The sequence below is a fragment of the Sorex araneus genome, chromosome 11, assembly GCF_027595985.1.
Source record: "Sorex araneus isolate mSorAra2 chromosome 11, mSorAra2.pri, whole genome shotgun sequence".
NCBI classification, from domain to species: domain Eukaryota; kingdom Metazoa; phylum Chordata; class Mammalia; order Eulipotyphla; family Soricidae; genus Sorex; species Sorex araneus.
The window spans coordinates 39079732-39095516 of record NC_073312.1 but is presented as its reverse complement, the minus strand read 5'-3'; the positions used below and the strand labels follow the sequence as shown (position 1 = coordinate 39095516).

Sequence of the window (15785 nt, the reverse complement as noted above, 5' to 3'; positions counted from 1 at the left end):
GAGAATTTATGGTACTCAAGCATGAACATGCGTGTCATAAAACTAAGAAATATGTTAGAGAATGTAGTAATAAAAGCATATCAACCCCTGGAGGATGAGTCATAAATGTGCAGTCTGTAAAGACTTACAGTCAGGCCTCTTCACTGTATCTGTACTTTCAACCTGCTGTAGTAGAGTGGTAAGCTGTACAATCCTTCCATCTACATCCTACCCGTCATGAATGCTTCTTCCAAGAAGCAGACATTCTTGTGTATCTGGTCATAGGAAGAGCAAAGCCCCCACCCGGCATGGTGCTTACTCTGCACCATGCTTTTTCATAGCAGAGCAGATCTTGTCACATATCCAGCCAAAACCTATCTCACACATTCCATTAGCACACTCAGCTCCATGGCCCTGGTCCACCTCCTGCCTCGGTCTCGCAGTCTTTATTCAAGTCACTTCCACTTCCTTATTTCATCAGTATACCCTTTCTTCTCCCAGGCATTGTTTGGAGTGGAAGAAGCTGTTTATTGGCTGTGGCTACCCTAATCAAGTACTCTGGACTTGGGGGGGGCGTCCACTCTCACAGTCTCATAATGTCCTCACCTCTTAAAAACACTTTGGGGGCTGGAGTGATAGCACAGCGGGTAGGACGTTTGCCTTGCACGCGGCAGACCCGGGTTCAAATCCCAGCATCCCATATGGTCCCCTGAGCACCGCCAGGGGTGATTCCTGAGTGCATGAACCAGGAGTGACCCCTGTGCATCGCCGGGTGTGACCCAAAAGGCAAAAAAAAAACAAAAAAAAAACAAAAAAAACCACTTTGTCCCCAATACAGTCACATTTTGTTGTACTAGGTGTCAGGTGTCAATGTATGCATTTGAAGAGAGGAAGCATCATTCAGTCTTTCAAGTCTCAATCCAGGATGAGGAGAATGCGGTCCTTGAGTTGCAGATGCTCAGGGTTGTTGCTCAGTATCCATCCCCTCCAGACCCCCTCCTGAAACTTCCAACTTTCTGCTGCTGCCTGAGGACATTGCTGTCTTTGTGAGCCCCACCTGTGAGGATGAGGCTGACAGACACAGCGGGGACCAGGCTGAGTTCAGCTAGGTCAGCATGATGACAACCCCCATCTGTCTGATTTCATCTGCCTCTGATCCCGGGGAAGGCAGAGAGGAGGAGGATGGTTCCTCACGAAGGCCCATACCTGAGTCTTAAAACTTCATCCTTTGCTCCACAGGAGGGTTCGTTTGTTTGTTTTTAAAGTAGTCATTCTCCATGTACTCATGACGATTGAATTTAATAAAAACATCACAGTTCAAAACAGACAAATTAGAAACCACCGTTCATCTTTGAAATTAATATGTGAGTGAATTTAACAAGAGATGAATTGCGCTGTGGTGATCTGGTCCCTCTTCACCCACTCTGAGCACCAGTTGTTTGTCATTATTGCTGGAAATATGATTATTACTCTGGTATTGCTTGACATTTATTAAGAATCCAGGGACTGTGTCTCCATAGCAGAGAGAAGTGCAATTATCTGGGCACTTGGAGAAAATAATATTTCCTGTCCTGAGTTGTCCAAACAGTCTCCTAAAACTCCTTTACTCCTCCTATCTCCACTCCTATAGCCTGCTGTGGACCCCAAGTCTTTTGTCACTGGGTACACATCATAGCTTCTTCAAAACAAGCTGCTAACATTTTTATTGGCAAACATTATCCTATGGCACATGATTCACCAACAAAAAGGGGTTGCATCTAATTGTTTGTTCAGTAACCACTTCTCTCCTCTAACTCAAACCAAGTCTTCATTGAGAACTCTCGCTGAAAGGCAAACATACCAATCTTAGGTGGACGAAGCATGATAGACAAACTAGGTGATATTCTGTTTATTGACCATTTCACAATCTGAATTTCATCTTTAAACACGGTTATGGGAGTGAGGGCCAGAAGCACCCCACTTCTCTACCCTTGGCTGTCATAGACCTGCAATTGTCTACTGGCCTTATTAGATTGCGGGAATCTTGGCCACATGTGGAGTGTTTATATTCTGGCTAGAGAGTGACTAACTGGGAGAATTTGGCCCAGCTGAGTGTCTAGTAGCTTCATTTCAGTCTCCCAAACCTTGATCATTGCCGCTGTTTTCCAGTCCCTGGTGACAGAGATGGTTAGTGCTCTTGTGTTGCCTGTTTCATTCATGGGGGCTGGGAGCAGCCACTCATATGGAGTACTGTCTCAGCAGGGTTTGCATTCCTCAGTGGGGGCTCTGCAGAGACATGCTGGGGAAGGGAAGACTATTCATAATTCTAGTTACATGGCACTTATGAAGAACCTGCATAGACATGGTGTTCTCAGTGACTCATTACTTACTGCATGTCACAGTAAATCAGATCCCTCATTCTCTCAGCCTGTACCTGGGTGGAAGATGAGCATTAAATGTGACCAGTGAGACAGTGCACTCTCCTGGGGGGTGGAAGTACCTCCCACAGCCACAATTTAACTCCTGCCTCCATGAATGGGGGAACCACAAAAATTTAATTGGAAACTATCTCTTGTTTCTCCGTCACAGAAAGTTAGATGATAGAGAATCTATATTTGACTCAGATAGTAAGTAGCAGTTATTATTTTTCCTTTATAGAATTATCAATATTTTGAAATATTTTAAAAAATGAGAAAAATAACTGCCTACCATCATCATCATGATCATCATCATCCCGTTGATCATCGAATTTCTTGAGTGGTCTCAGTAACTAGCCATTCATCCTAGCCCTGAAACTTTAGAAGCCTCTCTTTATTCGTCCTTCCCAACGATACCGCATTGGAGGCTCTTTCAGGGTCAGGGGAATGAGACCCAGCATTGTTACTGGTTTTGGCACATGAATACACCATGGGGAGTTTGTGAGGCTCTCCCATGTGGGCGGGAAACTCTCGGTAGCTTGCCAGGTTCTCCCAGAGGGAGAAGTAGGCTATAAGATGTAGCACAGCCAGGAAGACAGCCAGGCACATGGGCAAGAGACTCTTTTGTGTCACTCTCTTCCGGAAGCTTGGTTTTAAGTCTCTGGATGTTGGCCACTGGTGGGATTACACAGTGCCAGGAGTAGTCCCTGGGTGTGACTGCCTAGCTACTGGAAAATGGAAAATCTGGGCCGAAGAGGCCCAGTCCCGATCCGAGCAGGCTTGGAGGTCTCAGGAACCCACACACCTGGGTTCCTCTGCTGGTACCTTCCTGCATGAGGCTCATCTGAACGTGTGGAGAGGGGCCTTGAGCATGGCTGTGGCTGGACTCCAAAGGTTTTTGGCCACAAGAACTCTGCTCGAGGCGGGGAGGGAATCTGGAGCCCACCCCCTCCAAGGGGCCCTGAGGATTTCTACCATAGACATATGTTATAGATAGTCACATTTTAAAATGGAAGTCAAGTTGTCAACAATACTGTTTTAATTCTCTTAAATTATTCCTAGAGAACACTATCATCTGTGGCTTGGTTAATTCTGTAGCATCCTTTCATGCATCCATCAGAACATTTTCCTACCATTTTAGGAATAAAATAACACTTCTTTGTTAATTGTCTGATAAATGGTTTACTTGTGCAAATGGAAGGGGATAAAAGTTTCCAAAAATTATTTCTATTTAAGTATGAGAATGTCATTCAATGTAATGAGTTGTTTACACCCCAAAATGTGCAGAACTGTGTGCAACTGAGAGGGCAGTGCCTCCTCTCTTTCATCTCGGTTTAATTATGGTCTCATCTGGAAGAGTTGTAAAAATATACTTTTGATTTTGGAATTACTTTTATAGACATTTATGTTCATATTCAATACTGGCACATAATTGGTTCCATTTGGTGCTACTAGAAATGAGATAGTGAAAAACATTGCCCATTGATATCTGGGCATTCTTCTTTTGATTTTCTTGAGATAAATGGTTAGTCAAAGAATTACAATGAGATGCTTAATGTATCAGCACATCATAGGGCCAGTGCAGATGAAGACATGGCATTTTTTGTTGTTGAGCTTAGTACAAGATAGGCATATGTACTGCATGGCTGGAAAGGCCCAAACCTGGAATCATGGCACCATTTCTTTCAAACACACACACACACACACACACACAGAATCTGAGCTACTTCTCTTCTATATGTTGGCATTTGTTGTTTCTCTGATGTCTGTGATTATAGGACTCATGATGCATTAAACCAACAAGTGTAATAGTTGTCATCAGTGGGCAGTATGTGTTTCCTGTGGGAAAATTTGTGTAGGAGGGTGACTAGCAGGTGCAGCTGGTAGTTGCAGAGATGCCCTGGCAAAAGTGGATACCACTAAGTATGATAATCTAAAGGTGAGCCTTCCTCCAGATGGAATGTGCCCTGTTCCCCTTACTGAGCTTTGATATGTGTCCTAAAGCTAAATCCTTTCTTAAGTAGGTCCTCTAAGAACATACCACTGGCAATTTTAACATGATCAATTTTCCCCCTTGAATCTCATGACGGCTTTTGGGGGCCAGTTGTTCTACTTCAGAGGTTCTCATACTCTTTACTGCACAGGCAGTTGCTAAGCAATAACTATTTAGCTCCCCTGAGGGATGCAGAGTCTGCATTGAATTTGTCCCTTATCAATGTACCAGATTCACTGCAGCCCAGGCAGATGGGCCTCTGCCCTTGAAAGATCCAGACCAATATCTTCCTGTCTCCCCTTCCTGAGTGTGATGACTGTCTGGGGTCATCAGGAAAGTAATACCTACTTAGCACCCAGGGTGGAGAGGACCTGGGAAAGAAGCTCACGGTGGCAGAGCCCAAGAACTTATTTTATGACTCAGCCATTTTCTGTGTAAATGAATTTACCCCTCATTTAACCTCAGTTTTCTCTTCTGTAAAACAGGAATCATCTTAATATAGGTGTGTCATGAAACTAAATATCAAATGTGATATTACAAAAGGAAACTTTCTCGTCACTTATAAATTGCTCTGTGCATACTAAACAATTTGCTGTGATATTGAGAGAGCAGATCATAAACTACCAAATATGTGCATTATGAATATTCTTAGCTCATTTGTCCTAGCTCATTTGTCCGGGAGTTCTTGGTCCATTCTTGCTCCTCTCTTCCTTATGCACCAAAGTCTTCACTGTCCATTCCAGGGAAAACAGAGCCATGTTACCTCTTACTTCAGCCTGGTCCTGGCAACCAGCAGCAGCTGTGATCCACTGTCCAGTGTTCTTTCAAACATAAACATCCTCAGTAATCTTCACATCATTTTCTCCAGCCTCCAAGCAGGAGGGGCCTCTTCATCCCTCTTGCAGGGCTTCTGTGGGCTGCTAACACTCCTTTAATTTCTCATCCTGTAGAATATGTACCGACTGTCACCATTCCATTTCTTTTTCAACCTTCTTCTAATGCCATGCCCCGTCAGCATATTCACATACCTGTATTCTTCCTACTTAGCCAATGGCAATGTCAGCACTTAATTATGGTCTCCTCCATTTGAGTCTACAAGATCAGATATGGTGTTCATTTTTGTACTTCATTGTCTGGAAATTAATGGTGGACAATGAAGATTTCCCGAACTAAGCAGCAAGAAGTACACGTGAAACCAGAGATGCAGTGTCTGAGCAAAGTGCAGATCAGAGAGATTCCTAAACTTATTTGCCCTACTACACCTTTTCAGAAAAACATCATTCCCCTCCTGGAAATCTACCTTCTTTAAGCAAACAATCAGAAAGCGCCTCCACAATCACACCTGCAGCTTCTACTCTCCTTCTTGGTTCCGGTACAGTGGTATCACCCACTTTGGAAATTCTGGTGCAGATGATTCTGGGCTGCAGCAAATATTGACAGAGATTTAGTTAAACAGAAAATATTTAAGATAAACTCATGCAACTGCTTCTATAAATATTAATTGTGAATGGATTTAAATCAGTTTTCATCAACTGATCTTATTCATGACTAATCTCATTCTAAAGATCCTCCTCTATGACCCTTTTTAGTTTATAAAATGTTACAATTTCATTATGAATTTTATCATTACAATATTTCCTCCATTTTATAAATGGCAAAACTTTAGAAACATTAATTTATTTACCCAAGGGTAGGGCATTTGCCTTGCTTGCGGCCGACCCGGGTTTGATTCCTCTGCCCCTCTTGGAGAGCCCAGCAAGCTACCCGTGGCGTATTCAATATGCCTAAAACAGTAACAAAAAGTCTCACAGTGAAAATGTTACTGGTGACCACTTGAGCAAATTGATAAGCAATGGGATGACAGTAGCAGTAACAGTAACCCAAGTGACATAACTATAGAAGAAATCTTGGACTCACCCACACCCATCTACCATGAGTGTGCAGCTTCTTCCATTTACTATGTGGCACATGACATTCTGGGGTCACTGGTACTTCAACTGTGTTTAGACTATTATTTTGTGGCACTTCATCCTGGGGCTATCCATGTCTTTCATTAGGGAATGAATTTCTTTTGGCTTTGGACTTTCTTATTTTCTTCTCTCTTTTTCTCTCAAAAATCCCAATTTCTTCTTAGAATTTAATATCCTCCCTCAATCAAACTGCTTAACTGAAAAAAAATGCGTAGCTATAAGTGGAAGCAACCTATAAGCATGTACATTTATGTAATTATATTGGCATAGGTCAAATCTTTGTTCACTAGCATCCCATATGGTCCCCCTGAATGCTGCCAGTGAGTGCAAAGCCAGGAGTAAGACTTGAGCATCACTGTGTGGTGTGTGGCTTAAAAATTATAAAAAAAAAAGCTCACAGCATTAGTAAATTATTAACTTTCTTTCTTTTTCAGGATTTTGTGTCTTGCATTGAGAACCACAGAAGAAGAGGACAAGAGCTCTATGCATCTTTATACAAAGATCACGTACAGGTAGGAAACAAGACAGTTTTTTTTATATAGTAGACTGGAATTCACCTTAAACCTGAAATTAAAAATGAAGGATCCTTGACTTGAGCTTTAAATTGATAGGGTCAATAATTGATCATCAATGATTTAGTCCTACTTTAAAGACCTGTGAAGTGGATTTGCACTGAGACTATGTATTAGAAGCTCAGGGTATGGGCACTAGCTAAGGAGAAGGTAGTGGCTCAGGAGATACTGTTTCCATAATCTCACTCATTCATTCACTAATGTATAGGCATCCAGAACTGGGGTGTCTCAGATTTTGTTCTAGATGCATATTTGTAAGCACAGACATAAGTCTTCCTCTCAGATAGCTTCAAATCTTCCTCTCAGATAGCTTCACACACACATATATATCCTTTATTTCCTCATCCTGCAGAATATGTATTGGATATAGATATAGATCAAATACATCCATATATTGGATATATTGGATATTTAATAGTACATATGTATATATATATCTCTAGCAACATATATACATACATGTATATATACACATACACATATGTATGTATATATACACATATACATATCCAATAACTTCACAAATAGATATTTATACTTGTGATCAGCAAAATAAGTGTAAAACAAGTGATTTGAGAAGGGGAAGAATTTAATTTGGCCCTCTTCACAAAAGGCAACTTTGAGACTTAAAAGAGGAATTTTAGTTGTAATGTTTTGAGAAAATGATTTTGGCCAGGACAAAGGCATATTTGTAGGTCCCTAGTCTTAAAGCACCTGCATGACATAAGTTAACTGGCTAAAGATTTTCTGATTGAATTAGGGAGGCATAGGGAAATAGAGAAGGCAAGGCAGGACTAAGAACAAGATAAGGTGTGCATTATATTGGGTATTTTGCATTCTATCTTAAGATCAATGTTTACCACCATTGAGGGTAAATTTAGAAACTGTGAGCATATTTATTGTACTGCAAAGGCAAGGAGTGCTGGCAGTCAAGTCAGTGAGATTGTTATTCAAATCTCTAGGTCTGTTCCATCCAAGTCTGCAATCTGAGCTCTAGTCCCACATTTAAGATGCTGTAACATTAACTGAAAAGATTAAAGAACATTTAGAAAGTGCTTAGATAATGATTGGCAGAGAGCAGGTGTTCCATATGTAAATTGCAAAGAAGTTAATCACTAGTTAGTTTCATTTTTTAGCAAAAATTTAAGAGTGATGGCTAATAATATACCGATAATCTACTGTATAGCATCAGGCATGTCATTTACTTTACAATGAACTCTGTTCCAAAGCTAGTGGCAGTTACCAGAAAGGGAGAGGTTACAATGACACTGCTCAAACTTGAAGGTTTGTAGTACTCAGAAGAGGGACCAAGTAAAGAAATAGTCACCAACCAGGTGATGAAGACAGTATTCTATTGTTTGGCCATGAGGAGAGGAGCTCTGGGGTTGAAGGAACTACTGCTTGGGAGAGGGTGAGGAGTCAAAGGATGGTGGAACGTTGCTGCCCAAGTAGGGACACTGACTTAATTAGGTGTTATCTGTGCCCCTCAGGCAGGTCTTTTCATATCAGTGAGCCATTACTGATATTCACCCACTTCATTCAGGAAGAGAAAGAAAGCTAAAGAATTTCATTTTTCTGGGGGTAGGGCGAGGTGGGTGGCAGGGTGGAGTTGGAGAGTACTGGACTAATGCATTCTTTTATTTGTGCACAAACTTTTTACATGCATTGCACTCAAGAGAGGTGGTGTCATTTTTCCCAACTTCTAAATCAACCTCTAATTGAACATATGACCATTTCCCTTCAAGTGGTTGAAAGAATCTCGAGGTTTTGGTTTGGATAGGATGGTGAGTTCTTTGGTATTTCATGGGATGTCTGATGTTGGAAGCTTATGTACGATAGTCTCTAAATCTCTAAGCATCAGCAAGTCTGTAGAAAAGGATTCAGTGTTCTAAAACAGCATTTCTCAATTTGAGACCTCCTAGGATATTCCAAGGTCCACAAGTGAAAATTGTATAAAGAGAGGGCCATGGTGTAAGACTAGGGTCTCAACTGGTAGGACAGGGGCGTTACAGGAAGGGAATAAGTTTAGAAGTGGATCACGTTTTGGAAAAAGGTTGAGAAATTGTTCTAGAACATTGATTTGGTTTATTGTCAGCAGCATTTATAACCAGGGATCAGAGAGTACTTGTGAAAGTTATACAGTGTTTTTCTGTTGACTGAGGTATTTTTAAGAAAATAAGCATTTTGAGGTTAATCCATAAGGATACTTTCCAAGTGTTTAAATATTTAAAACAAATTGTCTTGATTTAAAGGAATGCAGATATAATCACTGTCTGCTAGAGATAATGGGGTCTGGAGCACTCACCCCGCTTTTTTTAAAAGGGGTATTACAGTGCAGAACAGTTAAGTCCAAATTATAGGCAGAAATCATCCTATGAAATCTCACACATTTTTCATTGCTAGCTTATAACAGGACCACTAAAAAGTCCTCCCACAAAAGGGGAACAGTGAGATTTGGGGGCCCAGCTTAGAAGGCCCCGGAGGAGAAGTTCAGTGAAATTTGACTGATTTGACATTTCACTCACTTCCCAGAAGTCACTGGAGTTGGTAGATGCCCACAGCATAGTACGAAAAAATTACTCAGTGCCGAGGAAGTCAGTCCAAGTGACATTATGACACCTGCAACTCATGCAGTTCTTGATATTCAGTGACCCCAAGTTCTTATCTATTTAGAAGTGCTGCTGAGAACAGCCTCTTCAAACTGAGGCAGTTCACATCCCCCTTGACTTTTTCAAGTGGATTCCTTCTCTTTTCTGTGGTTGAACTGCTTTTGTTCTGCTTTGTTACTGCCCAGACCAACCTGTTTTTCTGCTTTCTCTATTGTTTTTTACTTGAAATCAAATATAACCTATTTGATATTTTATTCAAGTGAATAAATGAAATTTTATTGAGATATGTTCTTCCCTGCCCTTTAGTTTTAGAAAAACTAGCCACAAAACTTTTTTTTATCACTTACACAAGTTGAAGTAGGTACTTTATTTAATTATTGTTTTTAAATATTAAATCTAAATATTTATGATAGTGCCAATGTTATTGTTATTATACTAGCAGTACTACTACACTATGCTCACCACCAGTGCCAAGATCTCCCAACCATGATTCCAACTGACCATGTCTCAGAGTTGGTTTCCATAAGGGATTATCTAATTCCTTGCTTTATTTCTTTATATTCCATATATATGTATATATATATATGTATATATATATATATATATATATATATACACACACACACACAAGCTCATCTGGCAGTTGTCTTTTTCTTTCTGACTCACTCAGCATGACAGCCTCTGATTTCATCTAAGTTGCCATTAATGGCAAGATTTTCTCTTTCTTGTAGCTGATTAGTATTCCATTGTGTGTCACACACACACACACACACACACTCATATGTGATTATTTATTCACTCAGCTATTATTGTTGGCTACTCGAGTTGTTTGTAGATCCTAGTTATTGCCTGTAATGCTGCAAGAAACACAGGTATACATAGGTCTTTTGGATTAATGATTTTGTGTTCCTGGGATAGGTACCCAGGAATGGGGTCACAGGAGTCTCTGAAGCATTTTTTGTAGTTACTTTAAATCACACAGTCTTGAATGCATTTTAAATAAAATCCCTTGATCCTAGAAGCTACTACTCCATAGCTTGACTCTTCAGTGGTTTCACCTTTCTGCTAGTTTTCACCTTTTACATGATCTTTGAGTCAGACTTGGCAGTGACCCCAAATATTCTCCCTTTCCTGTCTGGGTCAAGATAAGTAATCAGCACCTATGCCCTAACTAATTCTGGAAGGACATCTGGTTCCAGGTGTCTGGGGACTAGTTTTCCTTCCCTCTCTTCAGCTCTTCTCCTTCTCTAGATTCCTGCTTGTATACCCAGCAGCTTCTACCCTTCTGGTTCGTGGTGTCTTTCTTTCCAACGCTGTTGCCAACATTCAGGCTCCTGAATATAGATCTCCTTCCCCAAATCCAGCCTCAGCAGTTCAATGTGACTTTGATGCTGCTGGCGAACCTAGGTGACTTATGTGAGGTGGAGAGAACAGAGGCAGCAACTTCAAGAAGGAAGTCTACTATTTGCTCTTTATCCACCTCTGCCAGTGGGGGAACAGCTGGGGAAATCTAGGCCTGGTAAGAGTCGGCGTGTGCACCTTGCTCCTGCAGGAAAAGAAAGTCAGTCTTAGACCTTACCCAGGCCTTTTGGGTCCCTGCAATTCCCTCGTTGAAAGAATTTCAGGAGGAGACAATCAATGAAGTACGACAGATTTTTTTTGAAGTTTTAAGGAGGGGTAGTGTGTGTGTGTGTGTGTGTGTGTGTGTGGAGAGAGAGAGAGAGAGAGAGAGAGAGAGAGAGAGAGAGAGAGAGAGAACATGGACTGCTGAGTAGAGAGAACCCCAGAACACACCCCAGCATTAAATATGAAAGTATGAAAGTTCATGTCTCAAGAAAGAAGATGCAGGCAACATATGTTCTCTGGCAACACATTGCATCTCCTTTGTTCATGTTTGTATAGGCCTTCTCCAAGCTACCTCATGTGGGGCTATGGGGCTTAGGTAAGAGTCCATTGGTAGTTGCCAAGGGGGTAGATTTGGGAGTAGTTGATGGTTTTCTTTGATATTCCTTTTCTGATCTTTGTTCCATGGAGCTTCTCTCAAAGGCAGGAAACAGCCTCCTCTGGGTCTTTGCTGGTGCCAGGTGCCAGGAAAGTTCTTATGAGGTCTTAGTTCCTGTGATCATAAGATGGGTTTTTGCAGCGTTGGAGCTATTGGGTGTTATTTCTTCCAAGGAATTCATTCCATGCAATGGAATTTATTACCATTACCCTTCTCTACCTACCTGCCCGCATGCTTCAACTTAATTCATTATTTCAACTTGGTTCATTTCTCTCTCAGAAGGCCACAAGTAGTGTTAGGGCAACATCTTTTTATCCCTAACTTTCATAACTTTCCAGTTCCTATAAATGTGATTTATTCAGTTTTTAGTTCCTTTTCTTGCCCTCTTCTCCCCAGGCGCATCCTGTGGTGAAGCCACGGCCACTGCCTCGAAGCCACAGGGCCACCCTCCCTCTGCCTCCTATGCCGGCTATGGCCCAGGGTACCCAGTAGTGGCCAAACCCCAAAAGCAAACATCCTGTTTTTGTTGCTGTATGTTTTGGGGCCATACCCAGTGGTGCTCAGGGCTTACTCCAGCTTCTACACTGAGGAATCACTTCTGGCAGTGCTTTGGCGGGACAATATGGGACACCAGGTATTGAACCTGGGTTATCAATATGCAACGCAACTGCCATACCCACTGTACTGTCTCTCTGATCCCAAACATCCTCTTCTTATATGGAGTTCTAATCATAATATCTAATCATAAGATAGAAGGCCCCCATTCTACCTATACTGGTTTGTTTTTTTGTTTCAATCTCCTCTTTGCAAGATGCGTGGACCTCTTAGGAGGTCTTTCATTTAGTCAGGGAGGTAGGGTGTTGGGATGGGGCACTCTCTCCTGTAGGCTATCAAAGGGCCATCATTTCTAGCTTAGTCCGTGTCCCTTCAGTTTATAGAAGAATCTTCGGAAACAAGAGTCAGAAACTCCACCCAAACTGACTTGGTAAACAAAGAATATATACGAATATATATTCTTTATTATATATATAGTCATTTACATATATATAGACTATATATATAGTCATTTGTGAGTGGGACCATACTGGGCAATTCTCAAAATTTATTCCTACCCACTGTATTATTTTTGTGGTGTTCAGGAAATTCTTTGTTACTGAAAAATCCAAGAAGTGCTGGACCCAGGCATTTAAATTCTGCTCTCTCTCATGCACATGTATATTAACATAAGCACATACACACGTGTATAATATTGCTAATACATTTGAAACAGTAGTTCTGAGAGACTGTGTAAGTTTGAAGTGAGCTCTTACTTTTTCCCTAGCAATTTATTCCAGAAGGAGGCAAAATTCATGTAAATGGCTGGGAACCATTCTGTGGTATCAAATGTCTCATCCTTGTGCAGGAGCTGCAAACAGTGTCTATAGCAGGAGACACTTCTGAAAGTGCTGGTTCAGGTAACCCCGAAATGCCTGCCCCCACCGTCTGCACTGTTTCCTCTGGATGTGCTCCAGAGAGCAGTAACCTCAATCCCTGGGGATGCTACTCTCTAGCCCATTCTGTACCATCCACCACTGATATTAGCCAGCTTTGACCAACAGGTTCAACCCTGAACCCAGAACTAGGGTTCAACTCAGTGGAAGCACCAGGGTCTGAAAGAAGAGGGAAATCTCAGAAATGCTGCTCAAGAATTTTTCTTTAGTAAAAAATCACAGCTGTCTTGGACACAGCAGAACCCTTGCTTCTGTGTCTCTGGGTGACATTGGATCTTCAGAGCTTTGATTTAAGAAGAACTTAATGGGGACCCGGAGTGATAGTACATCGGATAAGGCATTTGCCTTATTTGCCTTACATGCAGCATACCCGGGTTCAATCCCTAGCATCCCATTTAGTCCCCCAAGCACCGCCAGAAGTAATTCCTGAGTGCAGAGCTAGGAATAACCCCTGAGTATCACTGGTATGACCCAAAAATTGAAAAAAAAAATGACCTTACATTGAACAGAAGCATGAACATTTTAGAGCAGTGTTTCTTTTTTTTTCTTTTTCTTTTTTTTTATGCTTTTTGGATCACACCCATCGATGCACAGGGGTTACTCCTTGCTCTGCACTCAGGAATTACTCCTGGCAGTGCTCGGGGCAGGACCATATGGGATTCTGGGAATCAAACCTGGGTCGGCTGCATGCCAGACAAACGCCCTACCCTCTGTGCTATCTCTCAACCCCTAGAGAAGTGTTTCTTACCCAGGGACCATATGGCCCCAATATGGGCCCCAAGGCTATTCCAAGGGAACACAGGTGAAAATCACATCAGTGGGAGTGAACAGCATGAGACTTGGAGGTCAGCTGAGAGTACAGGGCACCAAAAAAAGGAAACAAGTTTGAAATTGAGTCAAGGTCAAATAAAGATTGATTCTAGTGCACCTTGCTGGTATAGGGATGCAGATTTGAGTTCTTCAGCCTTCCCCTGTCTTCTATCTTAGGACCGTAGGCAATGTTCTGTCATGAACTAAACCATAATTCATCTCAGGGAACTCACCACTGACAAGTGTCTGCCTGGTGGTAGATCCTCCATACAGCTCTAGGAGTCTGTGATGAAGGCTCAGAAAGCTGTGCACTTCAGATTACAGAGCAAACTCTTGGGTACCCTTTAAAATCTAATTTGAAAACCAGGGTGGACCACCAATAGTTTAGGATTGTTTCTCCTCTGTGAAGCTCAATGGGCCACTATATACAATCTCCAGAGAGTCAAAGCATTTCCCCCAAGTGTTCATTTTCTATAACCAACTCCCTATAAGAGACATTGGACAGCATTCATTTTCTGGAGTTTCTTATTATTAGAGTTATGCAAAATGCTACCACTTCACAGAAACCAAATAATCTTATTTTGAAATAGGATCTGCTTTATTCACAATAATACTACTGATGGCTTAAGCAGAGATAGTTCTCATATAATCTTGAAAATATTGTCTCATTTAATCCTCTCATAAACCCATGAGTTTTTTGAAGTATAACAAACCCATGGTTTTATGACATTATTGTTAATGAAATTTGACTTATGAGGCAACTGAAGTTTTTTCAAGATTAAATTTCTAATGACTGGCAGAAACATAATGAAAATCTAGGTTCCTTCCATGCCAAAGCCCATTTGGTAGGCATTCTACCTTCTGTTTATTTCCAAGGCATTGTCCAAGTTTGGTAAATGATGGTCCATTCAAAATGGCACTGATTGGCAAGTTTTAGATCAAAGTCTTCTAGTCTTTGAAGTAATACTGGGATAAATCATGCACTATTAAAATGAAAGCTGGTTCTTAGGAAAGAAAGCTAGCATGCACAATAAAGCAAACCTTTGGGATCAGACAAAACAGGCTGAGATCTCAGCTTCGTCATTTGGTCATCCAGGGAGAAGTCATTTCTCTCAAGACTTGATCTCTTTGGGAAGATAATAGAAATTACTTCCTCTGGGTAGAAGAAATGAGATACAGCAGATGAGAGTTTCAAACTATACCATGGTAATGAGTTTACTTTCTCCTTAACTTAACTTTTTAAGATCAGAACATTTTTTTTTCTTTGCCTTTGGGGTCACACCTGGCAATGCACAGGGCTTACTCCTGGCTTTGCACTTAGAAATTACTCCTGGCGGTGCTCAGGGGGCCATAGAGGATGCTGGGAATTGAACCCAGGTCAGCCGCATGCAAGGCAAACGCCCTACCCACTGTACCATCACTCCAGCCCCAAGATCAGAGCTTTTTGCTGTTAACAAGTACGCCTTTCTGTTTCCTGAAAGACTAAGATTAAAATTCAGGGAAAATGTCATTGAATATTTGAATAATTACAAAAATTCACTCTGCAGACAGAGTTGGTTCTGTTGTCCCAATTGAAATGTCTCCTTGGCAGATGCTGGAGAGAACCTCACAGTGTATAAAAGCATATAAAAGCAGTCGAGGAGTGCCAATGTATTTTGAAAGATTTGTATAATACTGAAGCAGATGTTGTAGCATTCCATAAATGCAAGTTATAAGACATTTCATTGATATTTGGTATGATTAATTTCATTAAGATCAAAGGTTAGAACTTCAATAAACATTCTAGATTCCTGGGACATTCTAGAATCAGTTGACACTATCATTTGAAAGGCTGTTCTTTAGACATCAACTAGGATAAACATCTCACTTGACAGTCAGAGGATCTGAAGTGCAAAGACAGATTTACAGTTATCCCATTTGGGGCAGGTCTGTTAATCTATGCCTTAGGTCCTGACAACTGGAAT

At 41.3% G+C, this 15785-nt stretch overlaps 1 protein-coding gene across 1 annotated transcript in view; it reads left to right on the top strand.

Annotated features, from left to right (window-relative positions):
* WDFY4 (WDFY family member 4) overlaps positions 1-15785 on the top strand; it is a 248928-nt gene that overhangs the window by 130091 nt on the left and 103052 nt on the right. Inside the window, exon 39 of the mRNA XM_004607397.2 lies at positions 6773-6850. Coding sequence (XP_004607454.2) covers positions 6773-6850 — 78 coding nt within the window. The remainder of the gene's footprint in view (positions 1-6772; positions 6851-15785) is intronic.